The sequence below is a fragment of the Rhinatrema bivittatum genome, chromosome 3 (assembly GCF_901001135.1).
Source record: "Rhinatrema bivittatum chromosome 3, aRhiBiv1.1, whole genome shotgun sequence".
Classification (NCBI taxonomy): domain Eukaryota; kingdom Metazoa; phylum Chordata; class Amphibia; order Gymnophiona; family Rhinatrematidae; genus Rhinatrema; species Rhinatrema bivittatum.
Genome location: NC_042617.1, coordinates 532,150,519 through 532,176,970, shown reverse-complemented (window position 1 = coordinate 532,176,970; position 26,452 = coordinate 532,150,519). Strand labels below are relative to the sequence as shown.

Sequence of the window (26,452 nt, the reverse complement as noted above, 5' to 3'; positions counted from 1 at the left end):
TTTTTTTTTTTATCACAGGCACTATTCTTGTGAAATTTATAGCAAAATGATAAACCTAGGTCAAAGCTAGGAGCTTAGTATTAAATGACATTTCCAATTAAATAATTGACTGTTACATGTGCATGGTTCTCTTAGGCAGATATTGCCACTCATCACTGACTGACTTGAAATAAGGTTTATAGAGTAAAGGGGAATGGTGTGGGTAGTTTAGAAGGACTTGTTTTCAATAAATCTGCTGTATGTTCCTAGTAGTGTGCAGAGACAACTCAGTGCCAGGTATACTTAACATTTTTTATGTATCTTTATTTGTTTATATTTAATAAATAAAAAAGTTTGAACATAACCCCTTCAAAAAAAAATGGAGCAGATTGGTGAGGCAAGACTTCACTTGGCTAAATCCATGTTGCTGTGTACCATTAAACTATGTCTTTCTATATGTTCTAAGAGTTTGTTAGTACTATAGGTTTTTTAAAATAGTTTCTACAGTTTTTCCTGGCACTCAAGTCAGGCTCACTGGTCTATATTTTCCTGAATCACCACCCCTGGAGCCCTTTTTAAAAATCAGTGAATCATTGGCCACCCTTCAATCTTTAAGTACAATAGACGATTTTAATGATAGGTTATAAATTACTAGTAATAGATCTGCAATATTTTTAATACTTTCAGAACTCTGGGGTGTACACCATCTGTTCCAGATAATTTACTACACTTTAGTTTGTCAATCTGCCCTATTACATCTGTTTCCAGCACAGATGTCTCCGCAATATCCCCCCTGAAGCAAAGAATTAATTTAGTTTTTCTGCTATGGCCTTGTTTCCCTAAATATCCCTTTTACCCCTCAATCATCTATTGACCCAGCTGACTTTCTCGTAGGCTTCTTGTTTCGGATGTATTTGAAAAAGTTTTATTTTGAGGTTTTGCCTCTATGGCCAACTTCTTTTCAAATTCTCTTTTTGCCCACCTTATCAATGGTTTGCATCTAACTTGCCAATGCTTATGCTTTTTCCTGTTTTCTTCAGTTGGATCATCTTTACAATTTTTGAAAGAAGTTCTTTAGGTTATAATAACCTCTTTCACCTCACCTTTTAAAGTTTTACTTTAATACCTTCCCCTTTCACAATATTTCCAGCTCGTCATTTAAATATTTCAAAGGTTTCCATGCACAGGAGGCAAGCTTCTTTCAATAGAAAGGAGGCTCTAGAACGAGGGGTCATGGGATGAGGGTGAAAGAGAGTAGACTCAGGAATATTCTTAGGAAATATTTCTTTAGAGAGAGAGTAATGGATTCATGGAATGGCCTTCCAGTGGAGTTTGTAGAGACAAAAACAGCATCTGAGTTAAAAAAAAGCATGGGATAAATACAAAGGATCTCTGAAGGAGGGATGGGAATTGTAAAACTAATTTAGTTGGGGCAGATGGGCAGTCTAGATAGGCCTTGTGGCCTTTTTCTATCATCATGTTTCTCTGTTCTATGTTTTAACCAGTCTTTTGGCTTTCCTGCTGCCTTTTTTTAATGCATGGACTATGTCTGGTCTGGGCTTTCAAGATGTTATTTTTAAACAATGTCTATGCCTGATGTAGATTCTTAACCTTTGCAGTTGCACTTTTAGTTTCTTTCTATTTTTTCATTTTATCAGTCTCCCTTTTGAAAGTTAAAAGCTAGAGCAGTAGTTTTTCATAATGCTCTCCCTCCAGTTATTAAGTCAAATTTGATCGTGGTATGATCCCTGTTGCCAAGTGGCAACAGATTCATGTAGGTGCTATTTTAAGCCATGAAAGCCTACCAGAACCTGTAATGAAAAATAGTGTGCATAACCAAATTAGGTCCTGATATAATGGGCATTTTTCTCATAAGTACAACATAGGAATAAAGCCTTAGCAAATCAGACCCAAAATAGGAAAATTAATTTAGTACATCTGGCCCTTAGTGATTTAATGTATTTCATATTACTGCAAGTTTCTGAAAGGACAGAGATTCCTTAATCTTCTCCCTCTCTAGCATTTCAATAGTATGGATGATGCAATGAGCGTTGGGAGCTCAAAACAAGAAGAAATAGGAAATAGATATACCTTGTTCTCCTCTGAGTCCTGGAAGAAAGAAGAAGGAAAACATAATAAGTCATCTGAGGACATAAATATGAAGCATCTCTGCACAACACACGCAGATTTATCTGCTAAAATTAAAAATTCTATAAAATATTTTCAGCAGTCAATATTAATAGATGAGAGTGTAGTGAATTGTATTAATGACTGCAAAAAAATCTTACAGTCTTTAAAAGTTATGGGAATGTGGTAGGGGCCTCTTGAATGGAATAGACCCTAGGACTGTATGGGTTAAATGAAATCTGAAACAACAAGGAATGGATAAGGAGGTCCTTCTGAAAGCTGAGGTAGTAGGAAATTTTATTTATTTATTTGAAAAGCTTCTATTATGCTCGTATATATTAAACCTGTTCAAGGTGGATTACAATGGTAGAATGCACATAATTAATCATGAAACAAATGTACAAAATAAATACAATAAAAATATCACACACAAAAAAAGCATATTCTTTAAAAAATATAGTCTATACCACAACAATGCCGATCAAAAGATCAAACACTAGTCATTTCAAAAAGGAGATAATACTTTAGTTTTAGATGGAAACACCTGTGTAAATAAAAGGAATACTCATCAGGCTGTTCCTGAATTTCCAAAGGTAAAGTGTTCCAGAGTACAGGACTAGTGACTGAAAATATCCACTTGCAAAAATACTTAAAAGATGACACATCTAAGAGCAACTGACTTGCAGCATGCAGAGATTGGGTAGGAACATAAGGATGCAATATATTCTTTAAATAGAATGGTACATCCTCCTGGAGTGTTTTAAAGATCAAAACTAGTATCTTAAACTGTACCATATACATTATAGGCAGCCAATGACTTGATGTGATGTGATCCATTTGATTGGAACCTATGATCAGCCGCGCAGCTGCATTCTGAATCAATTGCAATGCTGCATGCTGGTATTTCAGAAGACCATGGTATACAGATTTGAAATAATCAAGTGGACTATGTACCAAAGCCTATTCTATTGCCCTAAAATCAGATTTTGGTAACAGATATCAGTTGCTTGTCTAAGTGTAATTTAAAGAAGGCAGCTTTCATTATTGCCTGAATCTGGGGCTTAAGGGACAATGAGAAATCCAACAAAACTCTGAGATCCAGGACTTCGGTTTGAAAAGGAAACAACTGTTCCCTTTAGTGGCATGGATGTATCTCAGTTAGAACAAGAAGGACCTTGGTCTTTTTTAGGTTAAGTTTATTTGCAGACATGTGTCCTTCTATTGCAAAGATGCAGTCAGTCAACAAGGTCAGGATAGTTGTGTTACATTTGACGGCTCATAGGAAGGCCCCGTGAGCCACCTCACTTACCCCCAGTGTGGCTGGACCCATCCCATGGTCAGCTCACAGCTCTCTTCCCCGAACATCAGCCAACGTGGCCTGAGATGCCTCCAGCTACCGTTCCCACTGCCTTCCCTTAAGCATGGATGCATAAGCATGCATTATGTAGGCCTTGCAGTGGGAAGAGCTGAGCAGAGCCCTCCAATCTAGTCAGGCTGATCGACCTATTTTACCAAGGGCTTTGCAGCATTACCTCACCTCAGCAATGGATCTTCTGCCTTAGAGGTACATGTTTCCTTAAGTTCCTGGTTCCTTTGATGGACCCTTAGTCTGATCCAGTATGGCAACTTCTTATGTTCTTATGTTCCTGATTCTTCATCCTGCCTTGCCTCTCCAGCCTTGCCTTGTCCAGCCTTGTCCTCATCCAAACTTCCTGCCCAGTCTTGCCTTGTACTCCCCAGCTCATCCAGTGTCATCCATGTATCCTCGTCTGCCCTTGGCCTGGCCTTCCCTTGGCCTTCCAGATCCTGTACCTGACTATGATTGCCTGCTGCCCAGACCTGCTCTCTTGACTGGACTTGAACACAATTGCCTGCTGCCAGGATCTGACCTCTTATCTGGACTTAACCACACTTGTCTGCCACCTTCTCCGACCTTGGCCTGTCTCTGACTCTATTAGCCTGCTACCCTGCCCTGACCTTGGCGTGCCACTGGACTCTTACTCTAACTACTGCCCTAGGGACCTGCCTAAGACCTGCAGCCGCCAGAATCCAAGAGTTCAACCTGCAGGTGAGGTGGCTGATATAGGTGAAGCTCCAGTCTTTCCTGCTACAGGGCATGTTTGCCAGCTGCAGGTGTAAGCCTCATAGATTCACATACTAAGCTGTGTCAATTATGTTGCAGTTCCTATGTCACCATTCACAGATTGGGAAGACCATAAGCTCAGCGGACTTGCCTCAGACCTCTGCAATTGCTGGGTTAGCGCATCGGCTTTAGCATCAGCAGGATCAGCTGAATACCATTGCCGGGTTCCTCCAAAGTATGGCTGTCCAGACTGATCTGGCTTCCACTCCAGCACCCATGATATGGCCTACTACTCCCATCCTTCACTTGCCTCTGCCACCAAGGTATGATGGAGATCCAGTAAATGCAGAGACTTCCTAAATCAATGTCAGTTATAGTTAGACCTTACAGGCACCTTTGTAACCCATTGATCAAGTCAAGGTGATTTATATTCTATCCTTACTAAGTGGCTCAGCCCTGGCATGGGCCTCATGTTTTCTGCGAAAGAGAAGACTCCACTCTTGGGAAACTTGAACTGCTTCTGAAAGAATTCCAGCGATCTTCGACAAACCTGATTGCATGGCTTCCAAAGCATCAGAACTCCTGCAGATCAGACAATGTTCTCAATCTGTGGAGGAGTACACTGTGTTCCTCCGCACCCTGGCCTCTTATCTTCAGTGCAAAAGTGACAGTCTAACTGCAATTTTTAGGCAAGAGCTCTCAGAGCACATAAAAGATGAGCTGGCTGCTAGGGATCTGCCAGAGACATTGGAGGGCCTAATCAGTCTAACCATTCAGCTAGACCTACGGTTCCAAGAACAGGCCCAGGAAAGGGGCTCAGTCCCCCGTCTCATCCATTTTGACATGAATTTCCAGAGTCCAGTGTCTTCCCCTTCACCTCCTGAGCTGGGATTGGCACCAGTAGAGGCCATGCAGGTTGACCACTTTAAATTGTCTGTGGAGGAGAAGCAAAGGCACCGCAATCTCAACCTGTGCTTGTATTATGTCGCATCTGGGCACTTTGCAAGTCTCTGCCCTAATAAGCTGGAAAACTCAAGGACTTAGGCCTGGTGGGAGAGACCCTGGCTGTGGAGAGGTCATCCCTGTACCTCTCCACAACACCTTGTAACCAGTACCCTCTCTTTGGGGACATTCTCATGAAAATCTTGCCTTCTTGGATACTGGTGCTGGCAGTAGCTTCAACCATAAGGCTTTGGTCCATCATTACCGGTTACTGTCCCTTTTGATACTCTGTTCTCAATCTTGTCCGTATATGGAGAAACTTTGCCAGCACATGCTAAGAGAGCCACCTTACCCCTTATCATAGACACAGAAATTCTGCATGGTAAGCAAATCAGTTTTTATGTTTTACCCAAAGCATTTACTGCTTTGGGTAAAACCCAAAAGCATTGACTGCCTATCCCCCTACCCACCCACCCCTGGGTTGTTTTTCTGATATAGACTTCCTAAATTCATAATTGGCAACAAGATACATTAGTAAATTGGTATTTCCTTAGGTTTTAACCATCAAATTAGCAAAATGAAGACTATCCAATGTAACTATTGTGGAGCCTTTATTCTGAGGGAAATCATCTGGAAACTTAAGGCTTGCCCCATTTGTTCAGAACTCTCTTCCTTGAAAAAGGTGTTGGCTGAAGTTAAAGCTCAATTAGCTTCAATGAAGAAAGGCTCATCCTTTTTACAATAATCAGGAATTAATTCCCCATTACCACAGAAAAACCAAAAGTCAAGGATAAAGAGATTTACAGTGGGCTCAGGCAGAATAAGACCTGTGACCCACAGTCACCCGTTCTTGACAGCTGTGCAAACCACGAGTCTACCCCCCCCCCTCCCCCCATTCACATAGGGCATTAAGGAACTCAATAAACTCAATAAACAACAAGATTACAGATGGCTGTGGTAGAACTGAACCTCTGATGCAGAGATACACACTGTATCAAGTGCAACAAGTACAAAAAGTCTTCTCTGTATTAAATACTGAAGAAGTTCTTGAGAAAAAGATTGGTTATCTGAAAAGAAAGAAGAAACCCAATGCATACAGGAATTCCAGATCAGTAACCAAAGGAAAAAGCTCATTGTGCTGGAGGAATCTGTCATCAAAGGCACTAATCTTTTCCCTTGCACAAATGCAAAGAGAAAGGGAGAAGTGAATAACAAAACTCAAGTAAAGTCACAAAAAGAGTCCAGGAACAGCAGTAACCTGAATGAGGAAAGTTGGAAAGCTATGAGCACAAATCCTCGTAGTTTGGGCAATAAAATCTCAGCCCTAATGGTGGAGATGGACTTGGACATTGTTGCTGTCACGGAGACGTGGTTCACGGAATCTCACTATTGGGATACGGCAATACCGGGGTATAACTTGTTAAGGAAGGACAGAGAGGATAGGAAAGGGGGAGGAGTGGCTCTTTATATCAGAAACAATATCCAAGCATCTGAGCTGCAAGGAAGATGGGGCAATGAAGAAGCACTATGGTCAACCTAAAAAAAGACGGGGCATCCATTTTTTATTGGAGTGGTTTACAGGCCTCCAAACCAAAAGGAAGAGCTTGACAGAGATCTGGTTGAAGACATCCAAAAGATGGGAAAGAAGGGAGAAGTGGTGATTGTTGGAGACTTTAATTTGCTGGATGTAGACTGGAGAATCCCATCTGCAGAATCTAACAACAGTAGAGAAATAGTGGATGTTCTGCAAGGAGCTTTGTCCAAACAAATGGTAATGGAACCCACAAGAGAGGGAGCTATACTCGATTTAGCGCTCATTAATGGAGATAATGTCTCTGATGTCCAGGTGGGCACCCACCTCAGCACCAGTGATCATCAAACAGTATGGTTTAATATCACAAAAAGGATACGGAAAAGAAGCACACGGACCCAAGGTTTGCAGTTCAAAAACACAGACTTTGATGAAATGGGGAAGTACCTGGAGGAAGAACTAGTAGGCTAGGAGAACGAGAGAGATGTGGAACAACAGTGGACCAAACTAAAAGGAGCAATTACCAAGGCAACTAATCTATATGTTAGAAAAGTAAAGAAAAGCAAAAGAAAAATGAAACCTATCTGGTTCTCCAAGGAGGTGGCTGACAAAATAAAGGCTAAAAGAGCAGCGTTCAAGAAATATAAAGGATCCCAAAGGGAGGAGCACAAAGAAGAATATCTGGTAGAACTGAGGGAGACAAAGAAAGTAAACAAAATGGCAAAAAGTCAAGTGGAAGAAAGGATTACCAAAGAGGTAAAGAGAGGTAACAAAACATTTTTCAGATACATCAGTGAAAGGAGAAAAGTTCAAAGTTGTATAGTGAAATTGAAAGGTGAAAAGGATCAATGTGTGGAGAGAGACAAAGAAATGGCAGAAATATTAAATGACTACTTCAGTTCTGTGTTCACTAAAGAAGACCCTGGAGAAGGACCGTCGCTAGTTAACAAGAAAATAGAGGGGAATGGAATAGATGTAACTCCATTTACAGTAGAGAATGTATGGGAAGAGCTGGGGAAACTGAAAGTGGACAAAGCCATGGGGCCTGATGAGGTTCATCCTACGATACTGAGGGTGCTCAGAGATGTGCTGGCGGGTCCACTGTGTGACCTATTCAATAGATCCCTAGAAACGGGAGTGGTGCTGAGTGATAGGAGAAGAGTGGTGGTGATCCCGCTTCACAAGAGTGGAAACAGAGAAGAGGCTGGTAACTACAGACCGATTATTTTCACCTCAGTAGTGGGAAAAGTAATGGAGTCGCTGTTAAAAGAAGGAATAGTGAACTATCTACAGTTTGAAGAATTGCTGGACCAGAGGCAGCATGGATTCACCAGGGGAAGATCCTGTCAGACAAATCTGATAGACCTTTTTGACTGGGTAACCAAGGAATTGGATCAAGGAAGAGCACTCAATGTCATCTACTTGGACTTCAGCAAAGCTTTTGATAAGGTTCTGCACAGGAGACTGGTGAATAAAATAAGAAGCTTAGGAGTGAGTGCCAAGGTGGTGGCCTGATTGCAAACTGGTTGACGGACAGAAGACAATGCGTGATGGTAAATGGAACTTACTCTGAAGAGAGAGCAGGGTTGTGTGGAGTGCTGCAAGGGTCAGTGTTGGGACTGGTCCTGTTCAATATCTTTGTGAGTGACATTGCGGACAGGATAGAAAGTAAGGTTTGTCTTTTTGCGGATGACACTAAGATCTGCAACAGAATGAACACACTGGAAGGAGTGGAGAGAATGAGACGGGATTTAAGGAAACTAGAAGAGTTGTCGAAGATATGGCAGCTGAGATTCAATGCCAAGAAGTGCAGAGTCATGCTTATGGGGTGTGGGAATCTGAATGAACTGTATTCGATGGGGGGAGAAGGGCTGATGTGCACGGGGCAGGAGAGAGACCTTGGGGTGATAGTGTCTAATGATCTGAAGTCGGCGAAACAATGTGACAAGGCGATACCTAAAGCCAGAAGAATGCTGGGCTGCATAGAGAGAGGAATATTGAGTAAGAAAAGGGAAGTGATGATCCCCTTGTACAGGTCCTTGGTGAGGCCTCACCTTGAGTACTGTGTTCAGTTCTGGAGACCATATCTCCGAAAGGACAGAGACAGGATGGAGGTGGTCCAGAGAAGGGCAACCAAAAAGGTGGAAGGTCTTCATCAAATGACTTATGAGGAGAGATTGAAGAATCTAAATATGTACACTCTGGAGGAAAGGAGGAGCAGAGGCGATATGATACAGACTTTCAGATACTTGAAAGGTTTTAATGATCCAAAGACAACGACAAACCTTTTCCATTGCAAAAAAATCAGCAGAACCAGGTGTCACGATTTAAAACTCCAGGGAGGAAGACTCAGAACCAATGTCAGGAAGTATTTCTTCACGGAGAGGGTGGTGGATGCCTGGAATGCCCTTCCGGAGGAAGTGGAGAAGACCAAAACTGTGAAGGATTTCAAAGGGGCGTGGGATAAATACCGTGGATCAATAAAGTCTAGAGGATGTGAATGAAGAGAAGAGGCATGGGGGAGGCTTGCGGGAATGATGGCTACTATCTGGAGATGAATATCCTTATTCAATAAACATACACACGGTTAATGCGACTCCAGCATTGCTCTATGCTTCAACGGCAAGAGGAAATGTGGAAAAAAGGATTTGCATGCACATAAAAGCAGGGGAGAAGCTTGCTTGTTATGGCGGTTACTACCCCAAACCAAAAATGCCTGATACTTTAGTTTCAATGCATATCCAGCATAACTCTCTGCTTCAATGGCAGAGAGAATGAAGAAAAGATGTTTTATATTCAGACATCTACCAACAAGGACTGAATTACATAGTCTGGGTAAAACAAATAAGCATGGGTGTAGCTTGCTTGTTACGGCGGTTACTACTCCAAATCAAGCCTGATACTTCACTTAGAATACATATTCAGCGCAGCTCACTGCTACAACGGCAGGGGGAATGAAAGGAGGATTTATATTCAAACAACCAACAAAGGCTGAATTCACAGGCTGGATAAACATGCGTGGGAGTAGCTGGCTTATTACAGCAGTTACTACCCCAAAACAATTAGCTGGATACTTCACTCAGATGCAGCTCTAGCACTGCTATCTACGATGGCGGGGGTGGAAGGGAAATAGAACCAAAAAGTTATTTAAAGGGACAAGAGTAACAGAAAACTATGGGAAAAAAAAGTGTGAAAGTTTGCTGGGCAGACTGGATGGACCATTTGGTCTTCTTCTGCCGTCATTTCTATGTTTCTAAGTTTCTATTTTTTAAGATGGTGCATTTCACGCCTCTTCCGGGCCTCCTGTCAGCACCAGAACTGGCTAAACTCTTTGACCAGCATATCTTCCACTTTCAAGGACTCCCTCTTCACATTCAGAAGGAGGAGTGCAGTTTATGGCCTGCTTATGGAAAGGCTTGTGCCGGAAGTTTGGAATTAAGTTAGATTTCATTTTAGCTTACCACTCCATAATAGAGATGTGAATCGGAACCGGAATCAGTTCGGATTCCGGTTCCGATTCACATGTGGTTTTTTTTCATTGGGCCCGATTGGGGTTTTGTTTATCGGCTGCGCCCGAGCCGATAAACAAAAAACTCACCCCGACCCTTTAAAACTAATACCTTAGCTTCCCCCACCCTCCCGACCCCCCCAAAAAACTTTTTACAGGTACCTGGTGTTCCAGTGGGGGTCCCTGGAGCGATCTCCCGCTCCCGGGCCGTCGGCTGCCACTAATCAAAATGGCGCCGATGGCCCTTTGCCCTTACCATGTGACAGGGTATCCGTGCCATTGGCCGGACCCTGTCACATGGTAGGAGCACTGGATGGCCCACGCCATCTTGTGCTCCTACCATGTGACAGGGGCTGACCAATGGCACCGGACGATTTTGAAAATATCGTCCGATATTTTCAATCGTCCGAAGCCCGATTCACATCCCTACTCTATAATAATGGACAAACTGAGCGAGTAAAGATTCTCAAAACCTTTCTACGAGCCTATGTGAACCAATGGCAGGATAACTGTGCTTCCCATCTCCTATGGGTCAAATTCTTCTATAAAAAGCATGTGAATAGTTCCACTGGCTCATTGCCCTTTTATATAGTATTCAGATATCATCCCCATATACATTTTGATTTTAGTCCTTGCCCGGAAGCTAACTTGATGGGGCACAAACTCCAGGAACTTTGGCAGAAGACACACCTCCTAGAGCAAGCAGCAGAGCAGTTTAAAAAACAAGCAGTCAACGTTGCCCAGCTTCTCATCTTCACCTGGGAAGTCTGGTTTGGCTCAGCATTAAAAATCTGTTGTCGAAAATGCCTTCATTAAAATTTGTTCCGTGGTTCGTGGGTCTATTCCCCATTTAAAACCTGTAATTCACTCTTGTCTGGGCCAACCGCCTCTCAAGGTCACCGAAGTCTCTACAGAAGAGGACACCCAATTCAAAGTCCAGGAGATTATGGATTCCTGACAGATCCAACATCAGTTATAGTATCTGATCTCATGGAAGAACTATGGACCAGAGAAGAATTCTTGGGAGCCAGCCTCCAACCTCCAAACCCCCCAGCTAATACGCAAGTTCCACCGGAGACTCTCCAGGAAACCCGAGCCCAGAAGACTTTGGAAGGGGAATACTGTTACATCCAGTGGGTCATAGGAAGACTCCATGAGCTGCTCACTCACCTCCAATGTGGCTCAGATAGTTTACCGAACAACTTAAACTGCTGAGAATGTTGGGTCAAAATGACTTGAACTAAGACAAGGCATCTCCACTGATCCCAATCAGATTCTGCCTGTTAAGAAGTTTTTCTTGGGATTATTTCTCACTCATCTAAAACGTTTTGGAGTTATAACAAGACATGCTTCTCAATAAATTTCCCCACTGATGACAGATTGGAAAAGGGTTGATAGTTTGCGGAATCCTGTAGACAAAACATTGTTTTTCATAAAACTGGACAAATGAAAGCTTTGTTTAAATCAGCTGGAAATAAACCAGCAGTAAGCAAAGTATTAACAACTGTCATTAAAGGACTTACAAACAGTTTTTTAGGCTCCAGATTATCCTGAAAGCACAAGGGTCTAGCCCATAACCCAAAGATTTCAATGAAGTAAACAATTCATTTATGTCTTCTTCAGAAGCATTATGGAAAGTATTCCAAAAGGGTCCAGAGAGGCAGTAATAACAGGCTGAATAGGCAGGGAGGATTGATCGACCAAATCAATAGAATCATGAAATTTAAAAATTTTATTAGAAAAGTACTCAGTCAACCATTCACTGTCAGTTACTACTTGTACAAAGTAACTCGGAACACTCCACCAGTGACAGACACAGTACTATTGAAAAAAAAGCTCACAAACAAGATCTAACACCTTGTTAAGGTTCAAGAAGAAACAGGATTCTTTTGTCCAGGTGAGAACACCTCTATAATGTCTTATGGAATGTTATGGGTCCTCTGACTGCTAAGACATGTAGAGAATAATCTGAATAAAATTTCTGGTTGGTAAGGCAATATAGAATGGGTTGAAATGACCCTGTGGGGTTCTTCCATTCCCCTGGTTCCTGTGCCCCTGTTTTCCATAATTTTATATTCTAATGGATCATATTTTTAACAGTGAATGAATCCTGATACAGAAAACCAAGCATTCTGGGCAGCCTACCTGGAGGTCCAACTGGTCCTTGTATACCAGGGGGTCCATCTTTGCCAGGGGGACCTTGTGGTCCAGGGTTACCTTGCTTTCCAGGAGCGCCAGGAGGTCCCGGGAGACCAGGTGGTCCTAAAAAGAAAGTATCACAATATTTATCAATAGAAATGGGTAAAACAAAAATAAAAAAAAGAAATAATGTAAATAATAATTTACCCTGCTTAATCTTTTAATTCTAGATTTAACACATGTAAAGGCTGCACACATAGATACCAGATTAAGAGAAGACTGCTGTAACTTTGCTCGGGCACACAGCTTCAAGTCTTTTCCCTCCTCTCTTTTCTTACCTGCTACTTTTTTGGTCACATTTAAATCGGGCACTACCTTGATATCTGGTGACTCAGATATCAGCATGCAGCTCACTCCAGAACTAGCAGAACCAACTGGGTTGGTTTTTAGTCACTAGGAGGTTCATATTCAGACTGGATAGCTGGTTAAACGTATCCAGCTAACTTTGGAGGCATATGCACTAGTGTAGCTGCATTATTGAATATAGCAGGCTATCTTAAAGTTAGTCGGATAACTATGGCTGGCTAACTTTAGGACAGCTCTTCAGCCTGACCAGACTTAGCCAGCTAAATTATCTGGCTAACTCTGAATAGTGGCCAGCTAACTCAGTTCCTCCCAGTTATGCCCCCAGAATGCTCCCAACTTATCCAGCTAAATCCTAGCTGCTTAACTTATTAGCCGCCTAGAATTTATCTAGATATGTGTCTAACTATTCACTTAGGGGTAGATTTTCAAAAAGGGCGCAAACAAAAGTAAGTTGGATTTTAGTAGATATGCGCGTAGCCGCTAAAATCCTGGATCGGCGCGCGCAAGGCTACCGATTTTGTGTAGCCGGCGCGCGCCGAGCCGCGCAGCCTACCTCCGTTCCCTCCAAGGCCGCTCCAAAATCGGAGCGGCCTCGGAGGGAATTCGCTAACGCCCTCCCCTCACCTTCCCCTCCCTTCCTCTACCTAACCCATCCCCCCGGCCCTGTCTAAACCCCCCCTACCTTTGTTGGGGGATTTACGCCTCCCAGAGGGAGAAGTAAATCCCCGCGCGCCAGCGGCCTGCTGGCGCGCCTAGACGCAACCGAGGGGCAGTTCCGGAGGGCGCGGCCACGCCCCCGGACCGCCCCGGGCTGAAACCACGCCCCCGGGCACGCCCCCGAAACGCCGCATCCCACCCCGAAAACGGCGCGCCGCTCGGCCCCGCCCCCGACACGCCCCCGACACGCCCCCCTCGGAAAACCCCGGGACTTACGCGAGTCCCGGGGCTCTGCGCGCGCCGGCAGGCCTATGTAAAATAGGCGCACCGGCGCGCAAGCCCTGCTCGCGTAAATCCGGGCGGATTTACGCGAGCAGGGCTCTTAAAATCCGCCCCTTAGCCAGGTAACTTCTGAATTAGCTGGCTAGATGCTTTTGAATAAGGACCTTGGTGTGTCCCCATTATAGCAACTGGGGTATAAATTTTAAGACTCAGTTAGCCCAAGATCCAGGATCTTGAATCTACAGTAAAGCTAGGTCCTAGTAGCATAGTGTATCATAGCCCTCCAGTAGCATAGTGATTAGCAAAATGCTAATCACTATGCTACTGGAGGGCTATGATACAGCATATTTGCTATGAAATCTGGTAAGGTCCAGTTTTGTCTGACAGTGTATCTGGTAGTTAGAAAGTGAGCTACTAATGTCTATATTTTGCTTTGCAATATATCACTGGAGTAAAATTATTATACACTATTGTCCCCTATCGTGCCAGGCTATCAAAGTACCTGGAATTTGATTTCTAAATCACCATGGGGTGCTCAAGCAATCAAGAAGTTACACTGGTTCAGATGTCCTCTCTTTTCTGTACAGTGCCTCACATAGTCAAAAAACATTAAGTCCATTCTGCTTTTTAAAGTGGCATATTTGTTAGGCTATATATTTTAATGTAAAAACCGTAAGATTTGAAAGCATCTACAATTGTGATAGTTGTAAGTGTTGTTTAACACATTAATAGGAGCTGTAAGTGATGCCTCTTCAATAAAAAAGACATCTCACAGACATGCTTAGTTTTGCAGTATTTCCTTGTCTTTTAGCCACCAGAGTAAGATGTTTACTTTTATAACACAGAGCTATCACCAGAGGTAGGTAACCTCCAGTTCCTACAGACACCAATTCGCTCAGGTTTTCAGGATATCTCTAATGAATGTGCATGAAATGGATTTGCATATAATTCAAGCAGCATTCATGCAAATTTATCTCATACATATTCATTTGGGGAATCCTGAAAAGCCAAGCAGTTTGGTGCCCACAGATACTGGAAGTTGCCTACCCCTGGATATCACTCAGTTTCTTACTGGCATAAAAGTGACAGGCACTGCAACAGTATCAGGAGTGAGGGCCTCTTTCCTACCCATAAAATCCTGCAGTGTGAAGTTCTGGAACTCAGATGACAGGATAAGAACAGAGCTGTTGAGTATATTTAGTCTCTTATTAATTCCATTCAACTGATTGTTCTGGAGTTTATCAAACCAGGCACTGTGTGTCTTCACAGTGTTGTTCACCTCATGGACACAGTTCCAAAGGCTGGAAACATGTTTGTTCAGTCCCTCCTTGATCTTCTTCAGACTCCCTGACACAGTGTCCAGTTTGTCACAAATATTTTCCAACTTGGATACCCTTTCCTCCAGCCCTCCAGTAGAATGTCTGCAGTCCCTTGTCTCTACCAGCATGGTGCTTCCAAACCTTTCAATTTCCTTAGCAACAGAGTCAAACTTGTCTTCACTTTCTCCAATGTGCTCTGTTACTTCCTGCTGAATCTTATTGATCTCTGAAATAATTTTGTCTTTAGTGTTCCCCAAGTCATGAATGTCTGTTTGGTGCTTCCCCACTGTCTCTTGCAGATCCTTGATGGTATCATTCAGGGAGCTGAAGGTCACAATGACCTCAGACAGTTCTCCTTGCATGGATTTCAGATCAATGCTAGAACTACCTCCAAACACACTAAATCCATCTAAAGCCTTGTTAAAATCTATATGGTCTTTACCCTCCTCTGCTTTCTTCTGCAGGAGCTGGCATGTGCTTTTACATTCTTCAACATCCTCCTTGAGCTTGCCTACCTCTTCCTGGAGATTGGAGCAAACCTGGCCGCAGCTCTTGTAATCAAACTGTATCATGTTTGTGAGTGTTTTCAGATCATTTTCCAGCTGCCCTAATTTCACACTTGTCCTGTTATGGTGTAAAACCATGTCCTTGTTGGTGGAGTCAACAGTGTGTATTCCATTGCTGATAGAAGATGTCAGACGGTCTTCCAGATCAGTTATATCAGAGGTTAGTTTGACCAAAGTTTCTCCATTCACCTCAACAAGGGGCCTCAAGTTGGTCATATCATCTTCCAAGGTGTTAACAATATCTCTCAGGGAATCCCCTGAAACACTCAGCTGATCAATTATAGAATAAATATTCTGAATTTTTCCCTCATTATCACCAACCCTTCTTTTCAAGTCAGTAAAAGTCTCCAAGCAACCATTTACTGCCACCTTCACCTGATTCTTGAGATCTTTCATGTCCAAGACGACTTGGTTTAGACCTTCCTCATTCTGCCTAACAGTACTGTGCAAGAGGCTAAAGTCCAGAGCAAGGTTGGAGAGGGTCTGGCCAACAGAGTCCTCAAATCCTGAGCTGTTGCCAAACTCTGACAATAGTATATTGATCTTTTCTTCATTTCCATTCATACGATCACCAATTTCATTTTTCATTTTGTTGATTTCATCCTGAATGTAGTTCCTCAGTTCTTCACTGTAATGGTAGTAATGCTCCTCTAAACTCCTCTGGGTTGTGTTCATCCTGCCCTCAATATTTTCCAGTCGACTGTTAACAGCCTGGTCAACTTGAGGAGCATCATCTTTGTGCTTCCCACCCAGTTCATTCTCCAAGCGCCCATTCAAGTCAATGTAGGAACTGGACATTGAAATGACCTTCCTCTCTACTTCACCTACTTTTTTCCTAAGATCATCAACCTGAGCGCAACAGTCTGTTGGCATGTGTGTAGTTAGTCCTGTAACATGTTTCTGAATATTTTCCACAGCTTCACGATTTCGTTGATCCACAGAGCTGATCAGTTTTTCAATCCCACGCATCCTGTCCCTGTCTTCATCTTGCTGCTTTCTGAACCCCTCTATTCCTGAGAGACAGGAGGAGCAGGATTGCTGCAATCTTCTCTCCACTTCTCTTATGATGTCTTCTTTTAGGTCTATCAACTTTTGATTATTGATATCAGACGTGGGAGTTGTTTGCCCATAGATGTTGTTGAGGTTTCCTAGTTCCTCATCGTGACTTGAGATCCGATTGTCCAGCTGCACCAGACGTTTCTGGATATCATTGAGGGTTTCCTTCATTTCTGGATGAGAAGCTGCATCTGCTGGCTGTTTGCCATTCAAGTTTGTATCCACAATTTCTTGAATCTGTACTCGGAATTTCTCATTCATGCCCTGCAAAGTTGATTGGAGGTCATGGAGCTCCTTAGTCAGACTCTGGACCTTTTCTTCTAGCTGTTTAACCTTCTCAGAGTCCCCTTGGCCTGTGGAGAAATATAATAGGGCTAAGAGATAATGAACAGAAGGTCAAATTAAAAAATATGTATTAGAACTGTCACTTTGGTGGCTCCAAAACTTTGGAATGGTCTTCCCAAGGAAATTAAGTTACCAGATGATTACTCTGGCTTTCATAAGCAGGTAAAAACCTGGTTATACTGTGAAGCATTTCATTTGATAAATGGGAGAATAGGAGAAGGGGTGTTTTGAAGGTAGCTATTGTAATTTGGAAGCTGGGGGTTTCAGAGTGTCTGGGCTAAGGAGGTTGGAGAAATATATTTTATTTAGGTATTTATAAGGGAAATCAAATGTGATATTGGACTTGTTGGTCTGATAAATGGATCTGAGGTTTTATGAACGACGGTATGTAAAACCCGATAAATAAATAAATAAATAAATATAATATTGGGTGTCAGAGGGAAGGATGCAGTTTAATATGTAATAGGTTTTGTATGTAATATTTTATTTATTTGTGAACTTTATTCTTATTATAAACTGTATGGGGCCGATTTTAAATCCTACGCGTGCAGGGTACATTTGTGCATGCTACCCGGCGCTCACAAATGTACACCCGATTTTATAACATGTGCGCGCTGCCGCGCGCATGTTATAAAATCCAGGGTCGGCGCGCGCAAGGGGGTGCACACTTGTGCACCTTGCGCACGCCGAGCCCAAGGGGAATCCCGAAGGCTTTCTCCGTTCCCTCCAAGGCCGCTCTGAAATCGGAGCGGTCTTGGAGGGAACTTTTTTTTCACTCTCCTCCACCTTTCCCTCCCTTCCCCTATCTAACCCACCTCCCAACCCTACCTAAATCCCCCCCTACCTTATTCTACGGCCGGCACACGAACCTCCGGCACGGCTGCTGTGCCGGAGGACTCGGGACCGCCCCCGGACCATAACCCTTTCAAAATCTACCCCCATGTGTGAGAAACTGACTTTCCAGACCCATTCAGTCCTTAGCATCATTGCTGAGACTACCACCAAGGATGCCAATTAGTATTAATTATGATACTGTCTTTTATATGTGACAGAATATTTTTCACTAGGAAATGAATTGAGACCACCAATTTATTTGACATAGGCTATCAAAGAACAATTTTAAGCAAACTCTGTGGAAACAGAACATTTTAATTTGGTCTTTAAACATTTTTAAACATATCCTTTCTGCAATTTGAAATTCTAGTTCACTACTTGATGCTCTAAACTCTTGTAGACCATGACTTACCTTCTCCTCCCAGCCCGCTCAATGAATTTCCAGCAATAGAACCAGACAGGTTTGGTCTAGAAGGTTTAGGCCGAGGCCTTGTTGTGGTAATCTGTGTTCCCTGCTGTGGTTGACCCCCAGCTGGCCCCTCCATGCAGTCATCGCCTGAGTAACCTTGGCAGCACCTCCATTCCATATCTGTCACACTTTTATATGCCACCTTGTAACGGGGCCTCATGAAACTGCGATATCTGCAGACAGAACATAAAAGATTTTCAAGGAATGACCAAAAGCAGAAATCTGTTCTTCAGTTTTACAAAATTGTACTAAAATGTTTGGAATAAGTTTACTGAAGAGTTCCTCCACCACTTGTGCATTTCTTTCTGCAGCAAATTCAAGCTTCTCCTTGTCTTTCAGACCATATACTCCTCCACTTCTTCTTTTTCATCTCTTATCTCATCTGATCTCTTACCTATAGTTTTGGTGTTGGATGTCAGCCTGGTGCTTATTTTGTGTCGTCAGCTTATTGTGTTTGTTATCCTTATTTATTTAAAACTTATTTATTTCCCGCGCCCTTCAAAGTTAGAGGCGAGGCCTAATAAAACGTATATAAAAAGTAAAATATATTATGCAAAAGTAAATCAACATATCCTTCACATTCACTACTTCCTAAATCTAGAATTCACATACCTCATGATGTGCTCCCTTGTTCCTAAATTTCAAATCAAAATTACAGTGCAAAACAAATTTTATAGAAGCTTTACAGTAGCTGTCTTAATGCTACAATACCCATCTATCTCTAAGTTGCTTCCTCTATTCCTTTCTTCCCTATGAGTCACCACGCTATCCTCAGCCATGCCATGTTGCTTTCTAGATTAAATTTTTAATTTAATTTCTGATTTATATTCTAACTTTCATGACTAGTCAGCAGTTCAAAGCAGATTACATTCAGGTACTATAGGTTTTTCCTTATCTCCAGAGGGCTCACAGTCTAAGGGCCTCATTCACTAACGCTTTTTCCCAATTCTATGTCTATGGAAAAAAAGCTTAGTAAATAAGGCCCAATCAGGTGAATTTTCAAAAGAGTCATGTGCGTAAACGTAACATACTATTGTAGGAATTTTCAAAAGCCATTTAGGCGCATAAAGCCTGATTTTCAAAATCATTTTCATGCTTAAAATTGGGTTTTACACATGTAAATGCACTTTACCCGTGTAAGTGGGCTTTTGAATACTGCTACAATACATGCCAATGAATTGTCCATAGAATTTACCCATGATAGGTGCACTACCACAGATAAATGGCTTTTAAAATTATGATGTTACATTTATATGTGTAATTCCTTTGAAAATGTACCTAATAAAGTGCACTTACATGGGTAAATCCTATGGATAATTCAATGATATATATATTGTAGCAATTTTCAAAAGCCCACTTACACAGGTAAAATGCATTTACACTTGTAAATCCAGTTTTACGCATGTAAACGCTTTTGAAAATCAGGCCTGAGAAGGCGAATTATTAGGCCCTCACATGGGCGTCCATGTTCACCCAGTTCCCGGTGTGCACACATGGATGCGCCGATTTTATAACGTTACAAAATCGGCTACCCGTGCACGTGTGCGTGTGGGTGCCAACTCGCGCATGCAAGAGGCAGAGGTTTTAGGACAAGCACATGGCGATGGACCGGGCCTTTGTAGATGTATCAGCATTTAGTTTGGTCCGGACGAGGGGTGCCCAACATTAGAAAAAGGGTGGATATGGTAAGGGTTGTGAATAGTACATAATAATGTTGGAGTAATCTTAAGGGGATCGTGATTACTCCATTACACATTAAAAGTGTATATATTTTTTTAGATATCTACGTCATTAAGAACGATGTACGAGTGAAATTGTGAAAGACAGAAAGAATCCCCTGAGGAAGCCCAAATAGGGGTGAAACGAGATGCCTTGTTGGAGTGACTGGCGCTAAAATAATTATTGAAAAGAACTTAAGGTGGAGGTGTTTGATGTTAAAATAATGATTGAAAAGAACCAGGGGGATTGATATATCTCGGCAAGAGACTGACTAACTAAATGTTCAATTGTGATTTTGAAGTATTATAGTATATCATTGGATGTAGATATTAAGGGTATTAGGATATTTTATGGGGTATATGGTTTTAAGATGAATGAATGGTGTATGCATGTGAATGTGTGATATTAGGGGGTTAGGGTTGGAGTTGTATAATTGATCTGGTCTGGACCGGACTTATTTAATACTATTTAATACTGTGTATGTGTGGTAAGGAATACAGTGTTTGATATAAATGTACTGTTGAATATGGTGTTATCATTAGAAATATGTGTGTATTACAATGTAAAACATGGAATTAATTGTTATAAAATGTAATTTAATAACATGTTTATGTGAGATGTATAATAAAGGATATTAAGATTTTTGAATTGAGACAGATACTGAAAATTCATGGTTATATTTCTTGGGATTCCCTAAATGTGTTGGATTGACTAGTAGAAAGGCAAGTCCGAGGAGTGGGGCAGCTTACAGTAGTCCAATACCCTGAGGCAAGCCCTGTGGAGCGGGAAAGCTCAAGGTAGTCTCTTGAATGATGAGCACGACCCGAGGAGCGGGAGAGTGCGGCCAGTCTTGTAGAACACAGGTACAACCCCGAAGAGTAGGGAAGGCTAGTCGAGGAACTCACAGGTTGCCGCAGTGTTCCAAGGGAGACCCAGATAGTAGAAGCCGGCAGCAGAGTAGCATCCAAGAGGTGCAGTGCCAGCCTGAGGAGCGGGGTAGGTCAGGAGAGCAAGTTTCCGAAAGAGCGCACACTGACCCCCGAGGAGCGGGTGCCAGACAGGGTCCAAGGGCATGGCAGGTAGCGTTGTCGTCTCAGGAACACGAAGCAGGAGTTGAAGACTTGTACAGGACTTGTTGCCAAGTCTGCTAGCTGGGAGCGAAGGTGGAGCTTAAGTACAGTAGTCCGATGACATCATCAACCAGGGACGCCCCCGAGGTTCCCGCTGAAGAGGCTTCAAAGGCGGGGCCTATGATGCGTGCACATGCCTAGGAAGGCCCGACATCGATGCAGGAAGCAGTGGCATCCATGTCACTGCGAGGAGACCCGAGGAGCACAGCGATACAGGCAGTAGGGATGTGCAGAGCAAAATTTTATGTTCATATTTTTTATGTCCGAAAGGGGGTCCCACTTGCGGCCAATATGGACATAAAAAAAATCCAATGAGTTGGGTATATGTACATATGTGCAAAAAAAAAATTTAAACCCCCTCACCCTCCTTAATCCCCCCCCCAGACTTACCACAACTCCCTGGTGATCGAGCGAGGAGTGAGGACGTCATTTCTGCAATCCTTGGCGAGAAGCATGTGACGTCGGTGGCACGTCGAGTGACGCGGCGTCACGTGATTCCCGGCTCGTTCGCGCCGGACGGCTCGTTCGGCCCAAAAAGAACTTTTGGCCAGCTTGGGGGGGCCTCCTGACCCCCCCAAGCTGGCCAAAAGTTCTTTTTGGGCCGAACGAGCCGTCCGGCGCGAACGAGCCGGGAATCACGTGACGCCGACGTCACGTGATTCCCGGCAAGTTCGCGCCGGACGGCTCGTTCGGCCCAAAAAGAACTTTTGGCCAGCTTGGGGGGGCCTCCTGACCCCCTCAAGCTGGCCAAAAGTTCTTTTTGGGCCGAACGAGCCGTCCGGCGCGAACTCGCCGGGAATCACGTGACGCCGGCGTCACTCGACGTGCCGCCGACGTCACATGCTTCTCGCCAAGGATTGCAGAAATGGCGTCCTCACTCCTCGCTCCATCACCAGGGAGTTGTGGTAAGTCGGGGGGGGGATTAAGGAGGGTGAGGGGGTTTATATTTTTATTTTGGCTCAACAATCGCGATTTCCCACATATCGAACATATCTATGTTCGATATGTGGGAAATCCGATCGTTTATGTCGAATCAATTTTTTAAGTAAAAAAAAAATATGAGTTGCGTTTTACTAATGCGGTCAATCCGAATGCACACCCCTAACAGGCAGGCCCGTGCTGCAAGCAGACCCGGGGAGGGCAGGAACGCGGTGCAGGCAGTGAGTACTCGCAGTTGCAGCCATCTGCGACCGACAAGCATAACAAGGACTATGTGTGATACTGAGCATTATGGCTAAAGGATATCCCTAAAGGGACTTTACTGTTGTACAAAATAAACTATTGATGTATTAAATAATGGAGACACACTCCCAAAGTACAATAACTAGAAAATGTAACACTTTTTATAATAATAATAATATATTAAATTATAAAACTATTCACAATTTTTTTGAAAATAAATAAAAGGTTCAAACTATATACAGTAAATAAAAAGGCTGAGGGACCTAGGCAGGCCAGATGCTGCAGGCTTAGAAGTCTGTGTGGTGCTCTTGAATATCAGTAAGGCAGCCTACCATACAGAGCAGTCTCCTGAGGTAAGCTCGGATGCCTCTCATCTCCTCCACCATCATCTGCATACTTTCACCAAAAGCCTGCTGAAACACTGGCTCATCACCTGCAGCAGTTGCTTCAGACAATGAGCTGTGTTACAATGTAAAGATAATATGACCGCTGTCACATTATCACTCAAGTTCTCATGTAAACCGATGTGATACACATGTTTGAATGTCGGTATATAAAAAGAAATAAATAAAATAAATGTTCAGGAGCCACTAGCAAGGCAGCAGATGATGGGGGAAGGGGTAGAAGGGGATCCAGGCCTCCCTCAGCCAGAAAGGGCTGGCCTGTCTGAGTCCCAGCATCCCTAGATCCTGGCGCAAAAAGGGGAGGGGGCTTCACCAGGATGGGGAGAAGGATGTCTGGGTTTTCAGACTTGGGGCCTACTAGTTGGGAGTGGAGGGGGTAGACTGTCACCGCTAGGTCCCCTGGTGGTGGAGGGGATGGCAGTGGAGCAGCCTGATCCTCCCCAGTGGTGGTATTAGCATGGGCTGCAGGAAGGGCCAGGCCCTCACTGCTATCTTTCCTCTTTTCTCCCTCCTCTTCCTCCTCCTCCTCTGATGAGGAGTTGCCATCTGTGAAGAAAATGTGTGTCAGTTTGTGTACTCAAATGCTTTTGGGTGTGATGTACAATCATACAGGGAGTTAGAGGGCATTCCTATTCTAGGAGGGGTGCAAGCAAAGGAAAGTGTTCCTAGCTACGGGACACCCATGTCATTTAGGTGGTGGCAAGGCCACATAATGGTTCCTTGAAATACAGAAGCTTCAGTTCAGCAATGTTTTACTTGATGGTGCCTCGCTAGTGATATGGGGGTCAGAACATTTTGGTAAACTGGTGGCTTTAAATTCATAGGCACTGAGAAAATTAAAATGTGGCTTAAAAATTATTATTATTATTAATGGAAACATTTCAGTTTGCCATAATTGAAATTTTAACCCTTTGAGGTCTCCATAAAGATACTGAATGCCCACACGTTTTAAATAAATTAACATCTGGACACTGATATGTTGAGTATTACTGCTGTATTATTTTGGAGACCACTGTTATTTTTTCCATCTTTATGGCACGATTTCCATTCTGTCATCACGCTGGTGTCACTACTAGAGGGGCAGGAGGGGGGCAACATGTAGAACATTTTGTTCAGATTTTATTATACGTAGAACAGTCTGATTCCATTGAACCTCATCTTCTGAAAAATGTGGCAGCATGAACCATCTTTGGGGAACCTAGCTTACCTGTACTTGTCCACGGAGACTTCAACATATAAGAACAACATTTCTCTTTTTATATATTGAAAAGAGATTTTCTTTGGATCACTCATGGGGAGTGCTTCAATGCTTTCCCAGTTGATCGCTAAATGTAGACAGTGCTACAGACTGAGCATCTATTTAGTTCCTCTTGCTCACAGGAATGGCTCACTTTGAATTTCCAGCCTTTGCATTTGGCAAGGGCCTCCAATTTGTTTGCACACATCCAACCAAAGAGAACTTCACGGAGGATGGTGTTAGCCAAGAAAAAAAATGTTAGTCAACGAGGTCATTTTAAATGTAGGGTGGTGCACTGATTCTGAGGCAGTTCACTTTTTAGAGAACTTATTCAGATTCCTGTCCTCATCTGAGCTTATATTTGATAGGGACGATGCTCACTCACAGTACAGTAATACTGCAGTGAAGATGAGGATCATAACGTCAAGCACCAGCACTACCGATGATAATATTACTGCTGGCCTAGTTTTACCTGAGCTCCCGGCACCATTGCTGCTGCTGAGTAAATGGCATCTGCTTGTTTACTTGTCCACGTCTTTTTGATATTCCTATCTTGTAGAACACCTTCCTTATCTAGGGACTTCTCAGACTCCCCATTAATGTGTGTCCTATTTACAGCGGCTGATTTTGGAGTAAGGAGTATGTGGTGTGTTTCATTTGTTCGAGCATCCCTTTCGATGTGCACCATAATGGGGCAGGTCTGGGAAGAGATTTGCAATCCCCACTTGTAGAGAGCTAGCCCACTCTGTGAAGCAGCTTGAACCAGGTTGGATTCATGCTTTGAGGAGCAGGATTGACCTGTAAGGCCCAGGGGATCACCAGTAAAAAAAGAAAAACACCAGGTTTTGTGTTCCAACACTAGAAAATAGTTTAAAGTCCAAAATCAAAATTTGCAGAGACAGTAAAATCAGCAACATTCTAAAAAACAAAAAGAAAACAGTCCCCCCCAAAAAAATCAATATTGCAATATTCTCCAGTTACTTGCATACAATTAAAAAAATGATTGATCTTATTATCATATTTTCATCGGGCACTTTTTCTTCTTCAGGTCCTGATGAACTGGCAGAGAAACGTCTTCCCCTTTACACAAAACCTTTTTTGGGCTGCACATTTCCCCAGACACTCAGATGAGTTCCTCAGAGGATAGGGATCCAAATCCTCCTGGATGATCTGTTGCCCTAACTAAAGAGAAAATTGCTCTGTCCGGCAGATCCTTAGAACACAGAGCACAGCACGACCCCATTTACTGTCTTCCCTGAGTTTTCTGAGATAACTCCTTCGCAATTCAGTCAGAGCTCTTCGAGAACTAGCACCAGCTCTTAATTCCTCATGATTTCTTCTATGACTCAGTCACTAGTTTATACCCAGAAAACTGACAAACCCCCTTTGGGGGAAGGACTCTCCTGTCACTCACTGGAATCTGCACGGGACAAATTATAAGAGAAATACAAAATATAAGATCGATCAAATAAATAAATAAAGCCCCCATTTATTTTATTGTTTTTTTAAAATTCTTTTCTATACTGCATACTCCTATGATCGTGGAGGTTTATAATAAAAAAAACATCTTGGGCCCAATATTCAAAGTGCATTCAGCGCTATTTGGCTCGATAAGCGGGACTTAAGTGGCTAAGTAGTGGCCTCTGAATATGTGCCCACGTTCAGCAGCTGCCGCCTAGCCGTACAAGTCTCTTATACGGCTAAAAGTTACACGCAGAAAATGTCGGCGTGTACTGGGCGGATCCAGGGAAGAGCGAGTTAGCCATCTAACTTATATGGGTAACCACTGCTATTCAGAGTTAGCTGTATAAGTATACATGTAAGTTTAGTCGCCCCCATGGAGCAGGTTTAAACTTAGCCGGGTAGACTTATCCAGCTAAGTGCATATATTAGGGATGTGAATCGTGTCCTCGATCGTCTTAACGATCGATTTCGGCTGGGAGGGGGAGGGAATCGTATTGTTGCCGTTTGGGGGGGTAAAATATCGTGAAAAATCGTGAAAAATCGAAAAATCGAAAAATCGCAAAACCGGCACATTAAAACCCCCTAAAACCCACCCCCGACCCTTTAAATTAAATCCCCCACCCTCCCGAACCCCCCCCAAATGACTTAAATAACCTGCGGGTCCAGCGGCGGTCCGGAACGGCAGCGGTCCGGAACGGGCTCCTGCTCCTCAATCTTGTTGTCTTCAGCCGGCGCCATTTTCCAAAATGGCGGCGAAAAATGGCGGCGGCCATAGACGAACACGATTGGACGGCAGGAGGTCCTTCCGGACCCCCGCTGGACTTTTGGCAAGTCTCGTGGGGGTCAGGAGGCCCCCCACAAGCTGGCCAAAGTTCCTGGAGGTCCAGCGGGGGTCAGGGAGCGATTTCCCGCCGCGAATCGTTTTCGTACGGAAAATGGCGCCGGCAGGAGATCGACTGCAGGAGGTCGTTCAGCGAGGGTTCCGGCGCCTCGCTGAACAACCTCCTGCAGTCGATCTCCTGCCGGCGCCATTTTCCGTACGAAAACGATTCGCGGTGGGAAATCGCTCCCTGACCCCCGCTGGACCTCCAGGAACTTTTGGCCAGCTTGTGG

The 26,452-nt window shown here is 43.4% G+C and overlaps 1 protein-coding gene across 1 annotated transcript in view; it reads right to left on the bottom strand.

Annotated features, from left to right (window-relative positions):
- EMILIN1 (elastin microfibril interfacer 1) overlaps positions 1-26,452 on the bottom strand; it is a 132,415-nt gene that overhangs the window by 3,407 nt on the left and 102,556 nt on the right. The window contains 4 exon segments of the mRNA XM_029596299.1: positions 2,071-2,088; positions 12,316-12,432; positions 14,743-16,908; positions 18,147-18,376. Of these exon segments, the coding sequence (XP_029452159.1) occupies positions 2,071-2,088; positions 12,316-12,432; positions 14,743-16,908; positions 18,147-18,376 (2,531 nt within the window).